The sequence below is a fragment of the Athene noctua genome, chromosome 27 (assembly GCF_965140245.1).
Source record: "Athene noctua chromosome 27, bAthNoc1.hap1.1, whole genome shotgun sequence".
In the NCBI taxonomy this organism is placed as follows: Eukaryota; Metazoa; Chordata; class Aves; order Strigiformes; family Strigidae; genus Athene; species Athene noctua.
The window spans coordinates 2,305,688-2,326,916 of record NC_134063.1 but is presented as its reverse complement, the minus strand read 5'-3'; the positions used below and the strand labels follow the sequence as shown (position 1 = coordinate 2,326,916).

The following is a 21,229-nucleotide window of genomic DNA, read 5'->3' as shown; positions in this document are numbered from 1 at the left end:
TTAGAGAAAACTCACTTCTGTAGGTTTCTACTAGTTTTCTTCTGCCACTTTTTTGTCCACTGGTCTTAGATGATGATGATGGATTCTAGCTCCTCATGTCCTTCAGCCCAATGTAAAATCTGCTCCACATCATAAATTTTAACCACTTTTTCACTTTAATAGTCTAAATGCCAAGTTCAGAACCTGCTATGTTCTGCAAGAACTGCTTGGCTTGACTTTGGAGACAAGCAGTAGCTATCTGTTATCCCCTTGGCAGTTTTTGTTTTCATACTACAAAAGAAAAGAAAAGAAAACAGCTTCTTGAAGGATTTTTGTCAAAACATATTTTTGGATATGAACAAACATCTGAAGTATTTAATCACAGATCTTCAAAATTAACAGTAGAAGGGCATGATATTCCATTACAAGCCTATTGTGATCAAACCCTATCATCACAACACGGAAGTGATTCTATTTATTGCTAGACTACTACATAGCTCTCAGTATATTTTTGAATATACAGGAAATACCCCCTATACTCAGTCCTTCACTAAAAATTACAGATGATGCATCTCAGCTACTCTGAAGTCACATGAATCTGAAGCTAAAACCCAGAGTCTGAACAACAAGTTTTTCTCCTGATCCAGTCCCCAAGTACGCAGCCCTCTATTCTTCAGTCCTTACACCCAGCTTCATCAGCGATACTGTGAAGTTCCTTTCCTTATCTGAAACACATCCATTCTTTCCCACTTGTACCTCAGAGACCACATTAAGTCCCAGAAAACTAGAAAATGGGCTGCATGAGACAGAACTAAAATACAGGAGTTTTTAGTACAGGTGCTGAAGTAGCATATTAGTCTTAAAAATCACTTTCACTTTGCCCAAAAAAATATTCTAGTCTTTAAACAGATTTTGGAAAATGGAAGCAAGTTGGGTTTTTTCCCCCCCGAATAACTTCTTGAAGCTACAATTAATCATTCTGAATTGTTTTTTACAGTTCTGCTTCACGTCCAGTTTAGTCATAAATGCTGTCCAAAACTATCATCAGTCATGCAAACACCAAGAGAACACTGCAGAAATCCCACATAATACAAAGAAGGGCAACGGAGCTGGGGCAGGGTCTGGAGCACAGGTCTGCTGGGGAGCGGCTGGGGGAACTGGGGGGGTCAGTCTGGAGAAGAGAAGGCTGAGGGGAGACCTCCTGGCTCTCTGCAACTCCCTGCCAGGAGGGGGCAGAGAGGGGGGATGAGTCTCTGGAGCCAAGGAGCCAGCGCCAGGCCCCGAGGGAATGGCCTCAAGCTGCCCAGGGCAGGGTCAGGCTGGCTCTGAGGAAGGATTTCTGTGCAGAAGGGGCTGTTGGGCGTTGGAATGGGCTGCCCAGGGCAGGGGGGGAGTCCCCGGGATCCCTGGGGGGGTTGAAGAGTCGGGCTGAGCCAGCGCTGAGGGGCCTGGGGGAGTTGGGAACGGTCAGGGTGGGGTTAATGGTTGGGCTGGAGGAGCTTCAAGGGCTTTTCCAACCTCGATGATTCTGGGATTTTATGATTCTGTGACTCTGTGTCAGGCTGGGGGCAAAGCTCAGCCTAGATAGATAGTCTAGTCTTGTGTCTAACCTAATAAGACACCTGGGAAACACTGTACTGTTGTAAGGCTGGATTAGTCAGGTAAACACTACGCCAGGAATCACTGCACCATGCTCCACTTACACTTAAAGCATACCCTTTAGAGTACAAACCAGAAGTTTAGGTTTGTACTTCCGCATTTCCATAATATTTGCCTTTTAAATGCCTCTAAGGTCAGTGTCAATGCAACAGCTCACTACCTTTCTTCCACAGTAACTGAATTCAGCTTTATTAGTTTCTACAACTAAGACACAGATTGTCATCTGAGCCAGTTCCTGCTTAAGACTTAAAACCAGCATGTCTTACTGAAAAGACTTTGGATTGCAAAAGAAGGGAACTAGAAAGGAAGCAAAGAAAATAATATCTAGTTTTACTGATAACAATTTTTAGATCAGACTGTGTCCCCAACTGCTTCATTTGGCTTTATAAACCAGGACACAAGCCTTTCTGTTCCATGGCCAAACAATGAATAGTGAGTGTCATTTATGGAAGTTTAATGGCAAAAATCACATTTAACTGGTTTGGAAAGCCTGACCTTCAAACAACTCAGGAAAACACTACAAGTTACAAATAAAGTAGTCTCTCCTCCATTTGCAAAATAAACGGTATTTGCCTTGAAACAAAAGATGACTACAAGCAATCAAACAGACATTTATTGAGAAAACGAGTCAAAAGCTACAAAGCTCAGTTGACATAAGTCTGTTCTTTACCCTGGCTCAAAGAGACAGCTTCCAGGAATCTCAGTATCTCCACAATATTTTAAAAATGTGACCATATGCAGCAAGAGTGACAGCTTTAAATCCTGAAAACAAACAGTTTAACATTTTTAGTAATTAAATTTCACTTAATGAAGCCCTTCTGCATACTTATTTCCATCTTCTCTATTTTTCCCTTTCTCTCATTTCCAGAACGTTTTTTCTATTGAGATTTAATTTAAGTTGTTCCAGGGCTCTTCCAGGTGAATAGCCAGCACCCTAGATGCTGTGAAGTGAGAAGCATTTGTGAACACAGAAAATACCAGGCCCAAAATTGTGCATGAATATCACAGACTGATTTATTGAGGAAAACTGTGGGAGGAAAATGCCTTGCCCACTTACTATAAGAGCTCATTTCTTTAAACTTTAGGACAGATTTTGTTCTTCTGTGGCTGGAACAGAAACCTGACTATTCAAGACACTGAGGGCTGAAAAGTCTCCCCCACCTCCTTAGGAAGAAACTTCAGCTTTCAAGTAGTGACACTTTTTTACTGCAAACATTACAACCCAAAACCTCAGCAAGTGTTCAGAGTCCACACGATCATAGGTTAAGCTGAACTAATTCATTATTCAGCAAAAACATACTGCTGCTCCACTGGAAGAGAATGGAAGTATTCTAAGACGTGGAACAATAACTCCCACTAAAAACATGTTGAGAAATATTGAGTACAACTAAAGATTTTTCTATATGGCTCATTTTTATGGCTTGATGAGGGAAAAGAAAGGCAAATGCAATGAAGATGTCAGCTTCTGTAACACAGATCATTATTTCATGCAATGGCCAGTACAACTGTGTTGGCCTTTCTGACTTTAGATGCCTACGTATCATAAGGAGGGATACTAAGCACAAATATATCTATATTTAACCCACTCAATATGCAGCACAACCACCTGGTGTACCAGCCACTCCTCCCAGTTTGGTACCAGCTGCAAACATGCTGAGGGTGCAATCTGTCCCATCATGTAGATCATTAACAAAAATTTTAAACAGAATTGGCTGTGATATCAAACCTTTGGGCTCTCCACTAGTGATTTACATTCAGCTGGGCTCAGTGCTGCTGATCACCAACCTCAGATTGGTTTCCAATTCAACCACAGGTCCTTCACTTGGTGACAGAGGTCCTCTAGCAGCGCACACCTCCTGCTGCAATAAGGACATGTCTCTCTGCCCAGCCTAAGCCAGAAGCCCCAGGCACTGCCTTCAGTCCAAGACCTGCAGAGCTCATCCCTTTTTTGGCCCAGGCCTCTGATGTTGCAGCCGTTACAATGACTGCTGGAGACTGCGCAGCTTGTCCCCACCACTGCTGAGTGCATACAGGCTGATCGCAGCAGTCCATGGTCCCCATCTGCACTGCTACACCTGATCGCGTGCCCTGGGAGTTATGCTCTAGGCTAGACTGTTACATAGGCCTGTCCCAAGCAACAGCTAGAAATGTGCCTGACTCTCCCTAACCAGAGGTCAACTGGAAGAAAAGCTCCAACCTCCCTCTTATCAAGCTGACAGAGTTCAAAGCAACTTGCTAGAAGTCAATGTCTCCTACAATCCTTTCCCAGCAGCAGCAAGCACTCAGTTCTTCAGAGGGTTCCCAGACACCCCCAGAACATTCAGACACAGAGCCAAGGAACCAGTTGCTGCTTCTACTAGCTGTGCTCTGAATCCACTTAAACCCAAGCAACCTTTACATTGAGTTCTAGCAAGGATAGGGGAATATGCTTAGTTACGACCTCTGAGGTACTTTATATGGCCAAACTTGCGATAAAGGAAATTAAGTGAAGCTGGCAAAGCTAGAAGGATGTTAACATTTTCAGCATTTGGCCAATTTGTCTGCAAACCATTTGCACTTTGCATTAAGTGAACCATTGTTGCTAGGCATTCTAGAATGCACGTTTAAAGAAATTGCATACCACCAAATGTGATTAAAAAGCCAGAAAAAAAATCCAGAGGTAATGATGCGTTCCAATTACACAGTTAACAGCAAAACTGCATAAGCAATTTCATGGTTGTTTTCCATGCAAAAGGAAACAATTTCAGCCAAAGAGTACTTAAATACTTTAAATACTTTCCACAAAACAAGGACACTTAAGAATTCTGTTTCTAGACTGGAGTCCACTGCACTAGTGAAATGAATAGATTTACCCTGTCATGTGAGCTAGAGAGCTACTCACCACCTTTCCGCATCTGAAAGCGGTACAATAAAATCTTCCTTCTCTTTTTGCTTTAAAAGCCTATAAGGACACAGCCATTCATTTCTTTTTCAGCTATGTAATGTCTGTGAAAGTGTCTTCCTGAGGGGACATCATGAAACTCAGAAGACAAGGAAAAGGTGAAGATGCACACTGATTCCTGAGGAATTCCAGCTCCCTAGAAGCGATTTCTTTTTGGTCCTGTACAGCAACATGCCACGTGCACACTTGCAGTGCAAGTGAGCCACAACAGTATGTTTTGAAATGGACCCCAGATTTCTGCACAAAACCTTAAAAAGTCACCCTAAAATGTCTATCTGCTCCACGTTTTTCAGCAACCACGGAGCGATACCTTTGTCCCTAATAGCTGCTGATCAAGGAGTTCAACCTCAGTGAGCTAGAGAGCTCAAAAACTTACATAAGTAAATGTAGACAGTGGAGAGGAAGCCCAGCATCTCCTTTCAGTGTCTGGACAGAGATGGACAGATACAGAGAGCCTTTAGCACAGTCTGAAGGATCCCAGATTTCCTAGAGCAAAACCTCATGAGATTCTGTTGTGAGAATCACAGGGATAGCTTATTCCCTGCTCAGGCCATACAGAAGGTGCAAGGGACAGAACAAGAACCCTCAAGAAGTTGAGGTCTCCCTAACAAAATCAACTGCCAACAGATGGAACACTTAGTGAGAGCTGGACACATCAAACTTGTCACCAGGTTCTCAGAGCAGGGCTATGGGTGTCATGAGCAATAAACAGATCCCACAGTGGTCTGAGACCCTAAACACATGGGAAAAGTTTAACCCAACCTTCTCAGAGCTCTAGGACAGCAGGGTTTGAAAGTACCAACACTTCAACAGGGTAAGGGGAAAACAGAAACCAAATACTTATGCTCATGGCAGACTAACTTTCAGCTTTAGCATTTGGTCCAGAAGGACTAACACTCTGTGTACACCAGCAGACTAAAGACGATCAGGTTCTCTCAAAAAATTTACAGCTACTGATTAGCAGCATCCACATTGTGCACAGATATCCTAACACAATGAGCCACCTGCATCTGCGCTGCAAGACATTCAGCAAGACTGGGGTGGCACAAAGACCTGGATTTTTACATTAACAGATACTGAAGGAGGCAAAATGCTTTAAAAATGTCAACCTGTAAGAGGAGTCCAGCACAGCAGACTGGCTGGAAACCCAGACCCCAGAATCTGGTTGTCCGAGCAAAGTCAAGCAGCCCCAATGCAAAATATGGTACAGGACATATTTTTCCTGTTGAATCATCTATGGTAGGAGGCAGATGCTCCAGGAAAGAGTGCATTTAACACTGTACACATTGCTGGGTAGGAAATCAGTACAGAGCACAAATTTGGCACCATTTTATCTCAAGTCAGTTCTAGAGGGCCACAATCTGATCAGTGCAGAGCGATGGAACAAATGCCAGAACTCTTCCTTGCCCTCAGCCTCCTGAGGCAGAGCCACAGGAAGAGAGGATTTCATCAACTGAATTGGGTCAATGGCTACTTACAAGCCTCAGCAATTACCACAAAAGGCCAGGAGATGTAACAGTGAAAACTTACATCTCAGACTTGACTCTGTGCCATACTATATTGGGAAGCGACCTTCTAATGTTTCCCCAGGGCTCAAAGCCCCAAGGTATGGCTAGTGCTAAGTCTCAAGATCTGACAGAAAGAACAATATCCAATATTAGTTCTGTAATTCTGTCCTGAAAATCCTGCATGTCCAAGACATACTTACCATAAATACAAGTACAGTGAGCAATGGAGCAACCATCCAGTATTTGCCCACTGACCCCAAGTACTGATTCACACATCACAAGTTAAGCAAAGCCATGTCGGGAAGTGATTTAGAAATGCAATACACAGATTGGAGAATGAAGAGACCAGCACCCTATCTTTCCAGCATGATCAGGAAGAGCTGAAGGAGCACTGCACCCTGTCTAATGTTCATCTACTGTGTACAAGCTTCTCTTTACAGTTACTGCAAAAAACAGAAAAAGAAGTTATGTCTCAAACAACAAATGCATAGGGTTTTTTACCAGCTGCTATAATCCATGTGTACACAGAGAAGAAAATTTTTAGTAAGGAATGTAAACTGACACTATGGTTTGCTGCTACTTTCAACTTCCTATAGCATTCATCAATAATGAAATAAAGGATGAGTAGTCTAGTGGTTTCAAAGAGTTTCTCTAAATTTTATAAGCACAATCTAATACACAGAAAATAAGATTGTTTAGTACCATGCTGTATTGGAAACAAAACCTAACAACATATATACTCTGATCATAATGAAATACTTTGCTCAAAACAAAACTTTGGCTTTCAGATCAATTCTTGAAGCAAAGTAATCAGTCACCAGAAAGCTAAGGCTATTTCAGTAAGTGACTGAAATGCAGTTTTCTGTTAAAAACTGCATTTCAGGCAGAAGACGTTTTCTGCCCCACATGTTTCATTATTAGAGAATTGAGAAAAATATATGTATCAGTCATTGTTTTATGAAAAATAAGAATTAGCAAACATTGATTTTAACTCTACAAATGAAATCAATAAAAGCAACTTCAAAGACAAAATGCTTGGATTTAATAGAATGTCATGAGGGCACCAAAGCTGTGATTTTATTGAAAAGAACTAAACTGTTCTAAAAAGTCTAATTCAAACAAAAGGAGAGGTTACGTCCCTCCTGTCCAGGCCACTCAACGCCACTACATCTTACATGCCAATATTATGACTTATCTGACCTCACCGAAACCAAGGTTGGGGAGGTAAACAGGTTTTTCTGCAGCTCTACTTTTCTAATAGTTTGCCATAAGGTCAGAAGAATGCAAGTGGTGCACAAGAACAGCAGAACTCTGCCACAAGACTGCTCTTTTCAGGGGCAGCCAAACATCAAATCTGCTTAGAGCAGAGTTTTACAGTACAGAAATCTTAATGCAAACATGAAGGGGCAGAAAGAAAAGCAAAAGGAAGAAAAAAAAAAGAGTACTTTTTTTAGAAGGTTCCTGAAGAAGCCAATTCTTAGTTACAGATATTCCAAAACTATCAGTGAGCATGGAGAAGACTGGTAATTGCTTCTAACAGTGTTGCAAGTGAACAAAAAATTAGGTAACAAAAAAATTAAGTGGTCTGACCAACATAGCCATGGAGCTAAACACCTGCAATCACTTTAAGGAAAAGCAAGCATTTTGTCCACAGGCATTCAAGGACTCCATGCAATGCTAATGGGAATTTTACTTTTGATTCTTCAGAGGGTTGTTAAGAAAAACCTGAAGCACACAAGCAGATGCTTTGGGCTTTAAACTACCCAGCACAGTCAAGTTCAAAGTTAAGTTAACCACACTTTATCGGAGTATTCAACAGTACAGGAAACAGTGTGAAGCAGACTCTCGAACTTCAGGTCATGATGTGTCTTCCTTCCCATTTAAAATATCCTTACCTCCCACGCAGATGATTTTGTGCTTATTGGAAAGTCTAAGGTGCGGATCAGCAGTGACATTTGATGACTGGCTTGCTATTGTTAAACAAGTGGTCTTACTTCCTTGCAAAAGTACCCTCTAGAGCAAGCCTCTACTTCTAAGCATCTCAAACTATGACAAAATCTAGGCTGAATACTCCGCTATCACAATATTCAAGAAAATCAGTATTTTATTACTATTTAATGATGATTTTACATATACATTCCATAAGTACAGATTTAGATAGACAGCTATCATGTGAAACTTCATCTGAAAGAAAACAGGAAAACTAAAGACATGGAAATCAGAGAAGCCATTCTGGAAATAAATGCTAAAGTTTTTAATTATTCAGTTCTCATGTCTATTCTCAAGCATATAAAATAAAGTACTGAAGTCAGTTAACACACAAAGAATTCTCATGTGTTTCATCAGCTTTCATGCAGTTTTTACAAGACAGGGAAGTAGCCTCAGACCTGTTTCATTATGGATTAGATAATTATCTAAATCAGTATTGCTAGATTCTGAAATACAAGATTGAGCATGTGCAGCAGAAAATCCCACAAGGCAATCATCTGCAGGCTGAGAACAAACAAGCATGCATAGCTAGTTACTAGCACAATTACTTTTATTTACAGAAACAACTATGCTCTCCCACTAAATCCAAGATTCCATGAATTCTCAACAAGAATAACCAGAATTTGTAAATTAAGATTTTTAACAGTGCAAGAATTAAAACATCTTCACAGAGCAGATAAAAAGCTCCTGAAACTAAATAGATACAGCTTATGGAACCAGTTGCTCTACCAGCATTTGTTTGGTTTCAAGGAAACAATAAGTTTCACAAATCTGATTAATTCATTCCTCTCATTTTTTTAAAGCTACTTCTAACAATCCTATTTAAAGACCAAGTTCAAGAACAAATTCTTGAAGAGTGGTAAGGCCCACCTTTTCAGCGTTTCAGAGACATGCCACACCTTTATTTTACTGATCAAAATCAGATCAAAAGGTTTCTTTACATATTTAGAGCTCTGGTAGAGTCAAAAACGCTCAGACTGTAGGAAGAATAAGCGAGCTGGGGACCAAATTCAAACCAGTTTTAGATATGCCTATTGATGTTCAAATTTGGAAATTGTACTTCTTTGAATTCTTCACCATATACAGAACAGTCATTAGTTTAGCCATAAGCATTCTATCTTCCTAATACTCAATGTCTAGTCTTAGCATTACTGTAGTTATATGCATACTTGTTAACAGTTTGATTACACACACAAATATTTAATATTTCTACATTAAATTGCATGCAATTAATTATTTGCTTGAGCAGTCCATCACAAAGTAAAAGTTTCTTATATACTTGACTATACCTGCAACTTTGTCCCGAATAAGTTTCGCAGATTCAACTTCGCCAATACTGCTAAATAGACTTCGTAACTCATCTTGCGTCATGTTCTGAGGGAGGTAGTTCACAATTAAATTTGTTCTACCAATATCATCCCTGCAATCTTCAGCCATGTGATCTTCATAACCATTAGACATTTTATAATATATCTGCAAAGAGAAAAATCCCAAATAAGTTCTCGATCTTTGCATTTCAATAAGCCGAACTTTGTCCACCTGAAAGAAGTTTGAATATTCGTTCTTTTAAAAAACTGAGAACAAGCAATTGTTTCAATTACACATTTTTTCCACTCATAAAAAAACATTATTCGTTGAGAATTCCAGGACTATTCATTGTTTCAAACTAACAAGCATGCCATTTTACAAAGCTGTGTACCATTAAAGAGCTCTTAAGGGGTTTTTTTTAACATTAATAAAAGGCATCAAGACACAATTTGTAGACATTCCTGTAAACACCAACATACTCACAACAGTTGAGTTAAAAATCATGTTTACAACGTCCGAGCACTTGACTAGCCAGAATCAAAACCACCACCTCAACCTTAATTCCAACCTTATACTCAGAACTTAAACAACAGAAAGAGGAGCAGCAGCCAGATCTACTAGACTCAGTTCAGTATTTCAACCAGGGACTATTTATTTTCGGAACTGTTTTTTCCTTTACATGTTGCCTACCCTGCATCTGAAGGCCCTGTTATTGTTAAGTGGTTGCCTTTGGGTGACTGCTTAATTGCATATATGAAATGGATTAATCTATACTGGAACACCAACTTTGGTGCATATTGAGTATTTGATAGAGTTTCTATTTTCACACCTTTTTAAAGAAAGCCTTGAGAAAACACTCAGAAATTCCACCACATTAAGACACTCCCTGCCTTACTCAGCCACCAGCAGGGACTGAATCCTGTCATTTCAGATGCAGAGGACATCTACAACTCAAACTCACAACAGGCCCAAGCTGCTTCTCCTCCATGGCCTGCCAGTAGATTTTATAATGCTTTTACAACTACTTGGAAATTGTCACAGTTGGGATACCTAAACCCTATGCCTGCAACAGGAGAAAAAGAAGGTCTAGAGATTCAGGAAGTTCTTTCTGGAAAACACCACCAAGCCAACTTCCATGGTTCCAGACTCTGGTTCTCAAGTCCACTACTGCAGATTTGTTCATCCTCTCTGAGAGCGCTCAATATCTCCAGCTCCAAAACAACACAGTTTTGTTTAACAGCTCTTCAAAACCAGCTGTGAAGCACACAGAATTAACAGAAAAGCTGAAGTGAATTCATGGCCTCCTAACACTCAATTCAGCAATCCTCCTCTTAAATTGCACTATTTGTGCATTTTACCACAGAATCCAAACACTTTGGTCTATTCACATCACAAAGACATGTCAACTTAAACATTATTGCAACTTTATGGTGTAAGTATGAATATTTCCAATTCAGACTCCACTAGTTAGAGGCATAAAACCTTATTTTAGTAGGTTATTTTTTGATAACCATATCAAAACACTTTTTTTTTTTGGATTAAATTAAGGCTAATCTGAGAGAATTGAGTCTCTTCTTTAATCCAGATTTCTCACCACAAGAGCAGACCAGAAGTTTGGCTGCATTTAGCTAAATCAGCAGTGCTTGCTTAGCTAATAATCTGTTCTTGCAATACTCATCTTACCAGCTCTGTAAATCCAGATTCAAACCACGGTATTTCCAGAATAAAGGTAAATGAATGCTTCACCTGATGCAAGAGATCAATCTAATAACAAATTCAAGAACTGGAAATTTAGCAGACTTGCAACTAACTCCCTTCTGAAAGTTTAGCGTAAACCTTCCAAGTTCAGCATGAAACCTACTTCTCACTGAATGTCTCAGTGCCACAACAGAAGAATTCATTACCACAGGCTCAAAAATGAACTTTGTGTTTACTTCAACAGAACTTTTGGCCAATACACTCATTTGGCCAAAAGAATAACATAAAATGCTATACATAAGCAACTACTATTAAAATTCCTCTAGTTGCAGTTTGCCAGAGAACTGAGCATCTTATCTGAAGCAGGTATCAATAGCACAGTGCTAATCTCACCTGAGGGGATAATCAATCCGAGCTGAATTAGAACAGTTTAAAATACTGCTACTCAGCCACCAGTAAAACATCAGGTCAAGTGTTCAGAGGATGCAAAAGCTTCTAGCTCATCTCAACAGAGAGCACGGCGGCAAGTATCACGTAGTTAATACTGTCTACATTCACCAATTTATTGTTACATTAAGGTGGGTCAGAAGCATTCCTATGTCCACATATGCTTCTCAAATACAGCGAGCTTGAGTTACAACCATTAACACCACAAAACAACTACGTAGCATCAGCTTATAGATTTTTGGGAAACTACCCCACCACCCTCTATGCTAAGGGCCTGAGCAGCAATGGCACACTGCTCTATTCTACAGACCAGGATAAAGGATGAGCCTTTCCAGGGACCACACCACTACTGACAACCAGAAGCTGAACAATGGAAAAAGTCAGGAACAGCAACTAGAAATCCTAAATCTAGAAAGGGAATGCTGCCTGCAGGAAGGGACTTTCAGTCCCTTTACCAGTAGCCATTGTTAAGTCATGTTTGGTATTTATTTCATACTTTCTTCTTGTGAAGGTCAGATTTCTTTTAAATGGCATTAACCGAGTACACCATTTTAGAATAAGCCATGACTAGACTTATGTTAATTTGAGATTTAGCACAGCATAGATATAAACTGAATCGTTTAGGGTTTTTTAAATGTGTTGAAGCATTCACTGCTGACATCTTATAGAAGGAAAGGTCCTGCTCCCCCTCGCACACTGATTAGCCTTCCACCTCCCATTTCTGTGTTGTGAGTATCAACATGAACAAGCCCCAGCACCCTTCTGCCGACAGGATAACCAATTTGTACCATGAGAGCATGGAAAACTACACCAGGAGGGAAGGACTTTTTGTTCTGTCAGCAGTTTTAATCTGCTTTCCTTGCAGCAAGATAAGCACCAGTTAATGCCAGAGGACAGGAGAGCAAGAGGAGAAACTGCAAAGCTAGAGGCAGGGGAAGAGACTCCCCCCCCATCAGATGATTTTAAGCTGCCAGGTTGTCTCAGTTGTACTGTGAAATTATGTCATTAAATACACATTCTCTTCCAGCTCTGTCAAAACTGTCTGAGCACAACCTCTGAAAAGTTTCTCGTTCTGCTAAATGACACTCAACAGCTGAACCTTCTTTGTTCAATGTACCTGAGCTATAAAATCAGATGACTTACATTTTGAAAATTGTTTTAATGGAATGCAGCTTCGCTTGCCTTTGTCCTGTATAAAATTCAAGCTGTAAAAGCACAACACACCAACACGTTAATGAGTATGGAAGTTGTACAGTACAATTAGAGTATTTAGCAAGCAAATGAAGAAATGTTGAGATTTTCCCAGCTTTATGAAAGTTCAAATTCCCTTCACTTCAACCAAATTCTCCCAAGATACAAATCCTTCCTGCTGCCATGATTCTCCTCCTGTCAAGTTGAAGAAGTTGCTATCTATTTCCAATACTTAAAAAAAAAAAAAAAAATTCTATTTTCCTTATCCTCTAAGGTATATCTGCTGCCTAAAAAGCAAGCATCACAGCTAAATACCAAGCACAGAAAACTCCCCAACACACCACGATGGCAGGTCACCAGACTTACATCTGGCATTAAGCAAAATTGACAGGAGTTTGGTGAGTGGCTATCAACTAAATCATTCTACCACAGCCTCTAATCTCACTGCAATACTTCCATCTACATCTCCCCATGATAAACAAGGAGTGCCAAGGGCACTGTTGATTCAAAACCAATTAGAACTGTGAAGGAAGCCTTCCACCTGTTTTTATTGAGACATTAGAAAAAAAAATAGAGTCCTTGCATAAAGGACTGGCAACATTTTCATGGGATACCAGGAACAAAAGCATGCAGAAGCAGTAAAAGCATAGTAGAGAAGAGGAGAGAGTGCTAATAAAGAAGATGCTTCTTCCTTCCTAATCTTTCACCAAGCACTTACACAATCTACTGCAAGACTTAACACTTTCTGGCCATCCTGGAAGTTAGTGGGAAACCACTTCCTCTGCTGGTAGTTGAACAGTTCTCATTCCAGTGAGAATAAAAACAGCCCCTGAAGAACTGTTAACCTTTGCATACTGAAAAGAATTCCAAAAAGAAAAGGTGGTAAAAGATGGTCAGTATGGATGAAATCAGAAATGCTACATAAGATAGCAAGTTTTTTATTCCACTCTCACTGACATATATTGAAGGAGTCTCCTGATCTTTTTTCAGAGGGATCAAATTATATCAGTAAATATTCTAGACTTGAGAACTAAGCCCAGAAGCTAACTTGAATCTGTAACTTCATTAACTGACATTTGTCAGTCCATACTGACATAAATCAGAAGTCTGATTGCACTTATATTCTCAGTGGACAGGTCAAGGACGGACACAAGACCTAACACCTCCATTCAGGAAGGCTATCTGTAATAAGACTGGTCCTTTGCAGCCTCTCCAAAAAAGGTCTTCAATTCCATGTCCCAAAAAAAGGAATTCTTAAGACTAAGTTCCACTGCACTGCAGTTCCTAAATGAGATTTTTTTTTTTTTTTAAATAACCATATCCTGTAACAGCTTGTTTTAAAAGGCAGCCTTATTTTTCTTCCTTGTGTAAGATGCCTTCAAACTTATGATGCAAGGATGCACCCAGCAACCACCAGGAACCATCTGTACTGTGCCCAAATCTTCCATTAATTCTGGAGGTGCTCAAATTCACATAGACCAACGCTTCACTATCTGCTTCAAAGACTGCTCATTCACCAACAGCCAGGTGTGCATTCTCAAGACTGGACTGAAAAGCTCTTCAGGCTTTTTTTTTTTTTCCAGAAACATTCCACTGACCATGACAATCACCTTCTCACAAAAGTACACAAGATCCCAGAAGGTTTAAAAGAAAAATGTCACAAATGGTTCTGGCAGCAGACCAATAAAAGCTTCTTCCAAATGACACTCAGTATCTCCATCCAGAATTCTAGGATACAGTGCTGTTAAGTCTTTCACTGTGAAATGTTTGCTAAGAAGACAGACCTGTATGGATCTGAGGACATGATCTGAAACGGGAACATCAGCAAGATAAATAACTGTCAGTTTTCAAGATCAGACAAAAGGCCTAGTATACCCACACCTTGTTCACAGGTCTGCTCTACTGGGATCACAAACTCAAATGTAGACACCTCAACAGATGATAGATAACATAAGCATTTTAGCTACTGCACAACATAAGATGGGAAATTCTTCCAGTAGCAGTGAGCTCTGTGCTCCTTCATGCCAGCAATTAGCACCTTCATTAAAATCCAGGCAGCAAGTCTTATCACTCCAGGGACTGACCTATTCGCATTTATGCAAAATAGTTTTCCGGACAGTGAAAGCCTTGTAGCACTGCAGATGCACAGGTGAGCATAACACCAGCTGTGCTGAACACAAGGTCAGAACTGCCTCAAATATATTTCTTGTCCTTGATATCAGCACACGGACTACACCAATATCTGACACTTGCCCAGAGACAGATGAATGTGTTCAAGTATTGTGGCACAGAGTTTGTGACACCTTCACTGGAACACTGTGAATGGGCCATACTGAGCACAGCATGGTTCTCAAACCACGGCAGAACTTGCATCTCCCCGGGCTATACAAAGAAGAGACCTCCTCCTGTTTCCTCAGCATATGGATGATATTTGTTGGCATGCCCCCCACCCTGCCCCAAGTCATGGTTGACTCAAAGGCAAACAACGAATTTGGCTGTCTTGAACACTGCTCTACCACTCCATTTTGAAGCTGCAGAACAGTCTTCCTTGGAGATCACTCCTGAAATAGAACAAAAAGGACACTGCTACATCAAGGGAAGTGCCAAACCAATCCACACAGCTGCAAAAGGCAGATGCAGAGGTGCTGAGATGTCTAGGTTTGAACACATGCCAGAAGCAATGCCACACACACAGAAGGACCTGAAGAGACCCCACCAGTTTCAACTGTTTCAGGAAAATTCCCATGCAAAAACTTCATTTGCAGCCAGCTGTCAAGACAGGATTGAGAAGCAAGAGGTTAATCAAGACATGGAAGGGACAGAAACTTGGGGAAAAAAAATAACCCACACCAAAAAAAAACATGTTTTCTTCTCAGAAATCACAGTAAGGAACAGAATAGGTTTTACCTTAGAAGCCACACCAGCAGAAAAACCTCCACTTGTCTCCCAGAAAAAAAGTTTCCATAAGCTCCACAGCCAGAAGTCTTAAATCAGACCCCTCTACTTTACTTACACCACAGATTCTTTTCCATAATCATCAGGAAAACCCCTTCTATTCTTTACACAAACTCCTTTCGTGTCCTCAACAGCTCCCCACATTGCACCCCACAAGCACAGACCCCTCCACAAACATCCATACAGACTACAGGTCAATGACCACACCGGGAAGACCCACTGCTGCTTGTCTCACGCTGCGTTCATACAATACTACTTCAGGTAGCAGAGGATTTTAATCTTGACCACACCAAAAACCAAGGGGGGAGAAAAATCACAGAATCCACAGATTCTCTCTTCCATTCAAGAGTAACATTTATACAGCATATGAGGGGAAAAAACATTAATAAAGGTTATACTGGCATGTATGTGCACAGAATAGGTTGATAGGTCACACACTTCAAAACCTCAACTCAGATCTGAGCTACATGCTTAAGTCTTCCAACACATTATTTTTATGTATACTTGCAAAGGCAGGTGATAATGCTTAGGTTTTCCTTCTAAATGAAAATAATTTAGATATAAGGTAATGTGTCTATGCGAGATGCCTGATGCTGCTTCCAAAAAGCAAGTCCATGACCACAAAGGAAGAATCCTGATCTCATCTTTTCTTGCTTGTTATGCATGCTTAGGCTGATTGGCAGCATTTCATGAGCATGAATCTCACATTTTGTTGGAATAGCCATCTTCCAGAACCTTGAAGCCTGATGTTTGGGTACACATGAAAACTTAAAAGGCAGAAAATGAGGTGTCACAGATTCTTTCCCCCAAACTGAACTGTTACCTTCTTTCTCTTTTTATTGTTCCACAGCAATCAATAAGGTGGGTATTTTCTCCCACATAGCTGTCTCATCTGACTGCCCCTCATCTGTCTCCCCTGCAGCCACAATATTTTAAAACAGCAAACAGGAGAAATATATATTCAATTTGATTTGTTTGGCATTTGTACTCTCTCCCCTCTCCTCCAAGAATGAAACCAGCTCAGACTACTGAAACATACTAGTGAAGGTCACTTAAAAGTTTGCCTTTAGACAGGAAGATTCTTTTACATTGAACTCTAAGTGTTAAGCCACGTAAGGTACTCCACTTGAACACGTATGTTCCTTCCACAGTAACATGTAAGTTCTGTTTGTAAATCTGGTGACCAAATAGATCATTTCTGCTTGTCAGGCCTTCAGATTTTTCAGAGTTAATAGATCTAATCTTTTTATTAGTTTCTCTTCCCCTTTGCAAACCTGGAATAAAGAACTTTTTCTCCTTAGCTTGACTAAATTTAAGATTCCAACATTTTTGTCAGTTCTGACAACAAAAATATCTCTGTTCCAGAAGTGGCTATTACTAAAATCTGCTAACTGCATTTCAACAAACTTTACTTCCATATGCTAAATCAACGATTTCTAGTACAACATATTTTAAGCTCATTTAATTTGTTTTATAACATTGGGCATAAGCTTAGTTTTAAATGTATTAGTAGTCTAAGAAATCCCAACTGTCATAATTTTAATATTTTAACAAAGTAGTCTTACATACTCTTTAACAATTACATTTGTCTAAAAAGCCTTTAAACTCTTCTCTTAGTTGTTTTTATTAATTTTAATATAATGACATCAAGGTAAATGTTTTTGTCAATACTTACATGGCCAGAGACAGAAGTATTTGAGGCCAAAAAAAAAGCTGCATTCTTCAGAAGAATGACCTCATTTTACCATCAATCTGATGAACTACACTCAATTCACAGGAACACAACTAATCACAGTTAGGATGCTGTCAGAAATCAGATAGAGACCCAGCATAATCACCATCCACTGCTGCTTTAACATGAAGGGGAAGACTGGTGCCTCCCAACATCATCTCTGTCTGCTTATGTATGAACAAGGGGAACTGGAAACTATGCAGCTAAGATACTAAACATCTGCAGTTAGATCTGAGATGTCCTCATCTTTCAAGGTTAATAGTTAGCCTTGACAGAGTAGGCTACAAGGCTCTGCTCAGAGCTTCACGTCAACACCTTCCACAGTTGTTCTGTCCCTGGGTCAAAGATGGTGACAGTTAATATAATGGAGTTCTTAAGCAGAGAAGAGACAGCTGGACAGATTTTTGTAGCTGAGACTATCTCACCTTCCACACTGGTATTTTAAAAAGAACAGGTTTACGATAAACAGATATAACAAAAAGAACAAAGTTATCTTCCTTGTTCTAGACAGTGTCAGCAATTGCCTCTGGCAATTCTTTCACCTACAAAAAAAAAAAACAGATCTGGAGACAAAGAACTGTGTTGTGAGGGAACAACTCCTTTCCTTTGCACAGGACACTTGCAATAGGTAAGAAGCAGACATAAGAACTGCAGATTCCAGACGCATTCCAGCAACAGCTGCCCCCACACGTGGATCCATCCCTGGATTAGCAGCTGGTACTTTCACTTTGATGGGACAGGAAGGCAAGTGAAAAAACAGGAGGAGGAGACAGCATCCAACTCGTTCACCAGCACAAAACAAGTAGCTGCAAATCCATCTCCGAAGGTTTGTTGAGACATCACAATGTGCTACTGCTCTCCTACAAGGAGGCCATGGAAGTGGTGGGTGAGAGGAAAATTATATACTTTATGCCACTGCTACTAATATTAAAAAAAAAAAAGCAAAACCATGCACAAGAAGATCATCTCTGCCTTCTCAGCATACCTTATTTTCACCCTACACTCCCCAAAAAAAACCCCAACAAAAGAAGCTTAAAATCTATTTTTGCATATATCACCTACATGTAACAAGGTTGTATAATCAAATGGATCATTCCAGCCAGCAGTCTGAAGCTTGAAGATGCCCAGATCACAGAAGTGCACATCAAAAAGGAGAAGTGCCCGGATCAATTTCCAATAAAAGGCAAAATTTAACACCTCTCATTTGCTGAGCTATGTCATGCTTCCGAAATGCTTCAATTGGTGGGAATTTCCTGCAGCTGCCTTCCAAGTACTTTTTTAAAGTACTTGGAACTACTCTCTAAACATCTTTTTGAAGTCTGCAAATACAGCAAGCTTGAGTTTTCCTGTAACTAAAGTCTACCACCTGCACAGGTAGCTTATCCACAAAACTTGTAATCAGCATGACATCTAATAACATTTTACTGTAATCAATTCACAGAGGGCTCGTAACAAATAAGCAAGAAACAAGACAGAGACCAAAGCTTCAGGAAAGAAAGTAGTCTGGTGCAACAGCTTAAAGAAATAGATTCTGAAAGTAAGATGATATGTCTCTGACAGGTCAAGACAAGGATGGCTTTTTTCAGCAAGAAAAAAAGTGACAGAACACACAAGAAGCAGCAAACAGAAAATAGAATGCTTTAATTAGGAGCTTAGAGCACATTTCATGGTAAGCTAACGTCAGTACTAGACACCGGCCACATTCAACAGACACAAATAAGTTAAGAAAGATGCTACATACAACAGTCACACTTCCATTTAGACTGTGCTTGCTACCAATGTACCCACAAACCTGGCACTGCGTTAGACAACTCACACAGGAATGCAGCATAACCATATTTACCTGGTACTGTAGAACCATCCACATCAGGGCTAAATAACTAAAGCTATAAACTCACTATACAATATATTTAACAACTCTACCAGCTTAAGACATTTCGGTTCATATTCCGATCAAGCCAAGGGGAGAGCCTGCTGCAAGCACAGGTTGTGGTTCTGTAACTCAGGACAGCTGAACAGTTTGAATCACGAAGCCACAGTCATTTGCATCATTATACAAATACAGTTACACTGCTTCAGAACAAAAACTAGGACAGCCACAGAGTAATGCATCATGCTGCACAGACTTACAAACTCAGGAATCTAGACTTTATTATCTATCATACAAGACAAACATAACCCAAGACCCAACAGAAATCTAAGAAATCATAACAACCGTATGAGCTTGATAAAGCCTACAGAACACATGCATTGCCCCAGTTTTAAAGAGAGATATACAGAGAACTCTGTTCACACAGAGGTAGAAAGAAAAGCTGTTAAAACACGAGTATTGGGGAGCAGCAGACTGGTTAAGAGGCAAGAGCTGAGCAATATGATCAGTAAACATGCCCATTCAAGGCATAAAAGGAAAAAGGAACATAAATACAGAGACCACATGTCAACAACAAGAAGCCTTAATAAAGGGAATAAATCTCTACCCTTTCCATTTATTTCCTCCTTTCTTTTCCTCAGATGCCTCATTAAGGGGATCACAGGATCCCAGTGCAAGTCCTTCATGCAACAAAACATTCTTCCCTTCTCAGCAAGTCTCAAATGTAAGCCTCTGCCCAAGAGATAATGCCACTTCACTAGCCAGCACTACAGAACACAGTAGCCAGAACACACTTCCACACAAACACTCCACCAGAACTCAGTGGCCCTTTCTCCAGGCTACCTCTACACACCGTCCTTCCACCCGCCTCCTCCCACTGAATGGCCCCCTAATACATTCATGCCTCTTCCAGTCACTAAAAAAGGGTAACCACTCTACTTTGAAAAGCCTCCCACGAGTACTGACAATAGGGGGCTGCTCCTTTAGTCATGATTTCTTCTGGGCAAAAGCACTTCGCACAGCATTACCGAACCCTGTTCCTAGCAGGCCCAAATGACCATTAATATTAACACGTACTGACCACATTAGGAAGCCCACCCTCAGATACTGCCAGTCAATAAAGATGCACCAGTCTTAACGATGGTGGGAGATTTAAAAGCCGTGTCCGTGCAGACGCAGGCAAAATAAAGATAAAAGACAACATCACTCCGAAGAAAGGCCCCAAGGCACGGACCCAGGCAGCGCATCTGCCACCCAGGGCCGGCTCCCTCCGCCGCAGCCCCAGGCAGCGAGACCCACGGCCTCGGCGCCCACAAGCTCGGAGGCCACGGGCTCCTCCTCCCCAGCCCGTGCCCCATCCGCCCCACGCAGGCCCTGGCAGCCCCGCACGCTGCGGGCCCGCCTCCGGCCCGCAGGCCGCAGCCCCGGCTCGCCGCCCGGCCGCCCCGGGCCCGCGCTCCCCCTCCAGTTGGCCCCTCCCCCCCGCAGGCCCCAGCTCTCCCCCTGCAGGCCCAGGCCTCGGCCTCGCTGGCGCGGCCCTCGCCGCCGCTCCTGCCCGCGCCGGCCTCGTAGGAGCCGCCGGGGGCTCCGCGGGCACCGCCCCGCAGCCCGCAGCGGCCCGGCCTCACCTGTCGCCGGCTCGGCAGGGCCTGGGCAGCGGGAGGCTAACGGCTCCGCAGCGCGCACAACAAGCCGCTCGCAGCGCCGCCGGCCACGCCCCCGCCCCGCCCGCCGAGCCCCGTTGGCTGCCGCGCACACGTGTCCCGCGCCCCGTTGGACCCGCGGCCCGTCCGTCAAGCGTCGGCCGGGGGCGGCCTACTCGCGGCGCGCCGGCGGCCTGGCGCGGGGAACCGGGCCCTGCGCGCCGCCCCCGGGCCCGCCTCAGGCGCGGCGCGGGCCCGCGGCCTCCGCCCGAGCTCCCCCTCCAGTCCGGTCGCGGGGCAGGCGCGGTG

At 41.8% G+C, this 21,229-nt stretch overlaps 1 protein-coding gene across 4 annotated transcripts in view; it reads right to left on the bottom strand.

The window, feature by feature from the left end:
• Positions 1 to 20,999, bottom strand: part of ELAVL1 (ELAV like RNA binding protein 1) — a 40,869-nt gene extending 19,870 nt beyond the window's left edge. For all 4 annotated transcript variants that reach the window (XM_074928091.1, XM_074928089.1, XM_074928090.1 and 1 more), the window contains exons 1-2: positions 20,906 to 20,999; positions 9,366 to 9,549 (exon numbers count right to left, since the gene is read on the bottom strand). In XM_074928091.1, coding sequence (XP_074784192.1) covers positions 9,366 to 9,537 — 172 coding nt within the window. In that variant the 5' untranslated portion in view covers positions 9,538 to 9,549; positions 20,906 to 20,999. The remainder of the gene's footprint in view (positions 1 to 9,365; positions 9,550 to 20,905) is intronic.
• Positions 21,000 to 21,229: the final 230 nt, after the last annotated feature.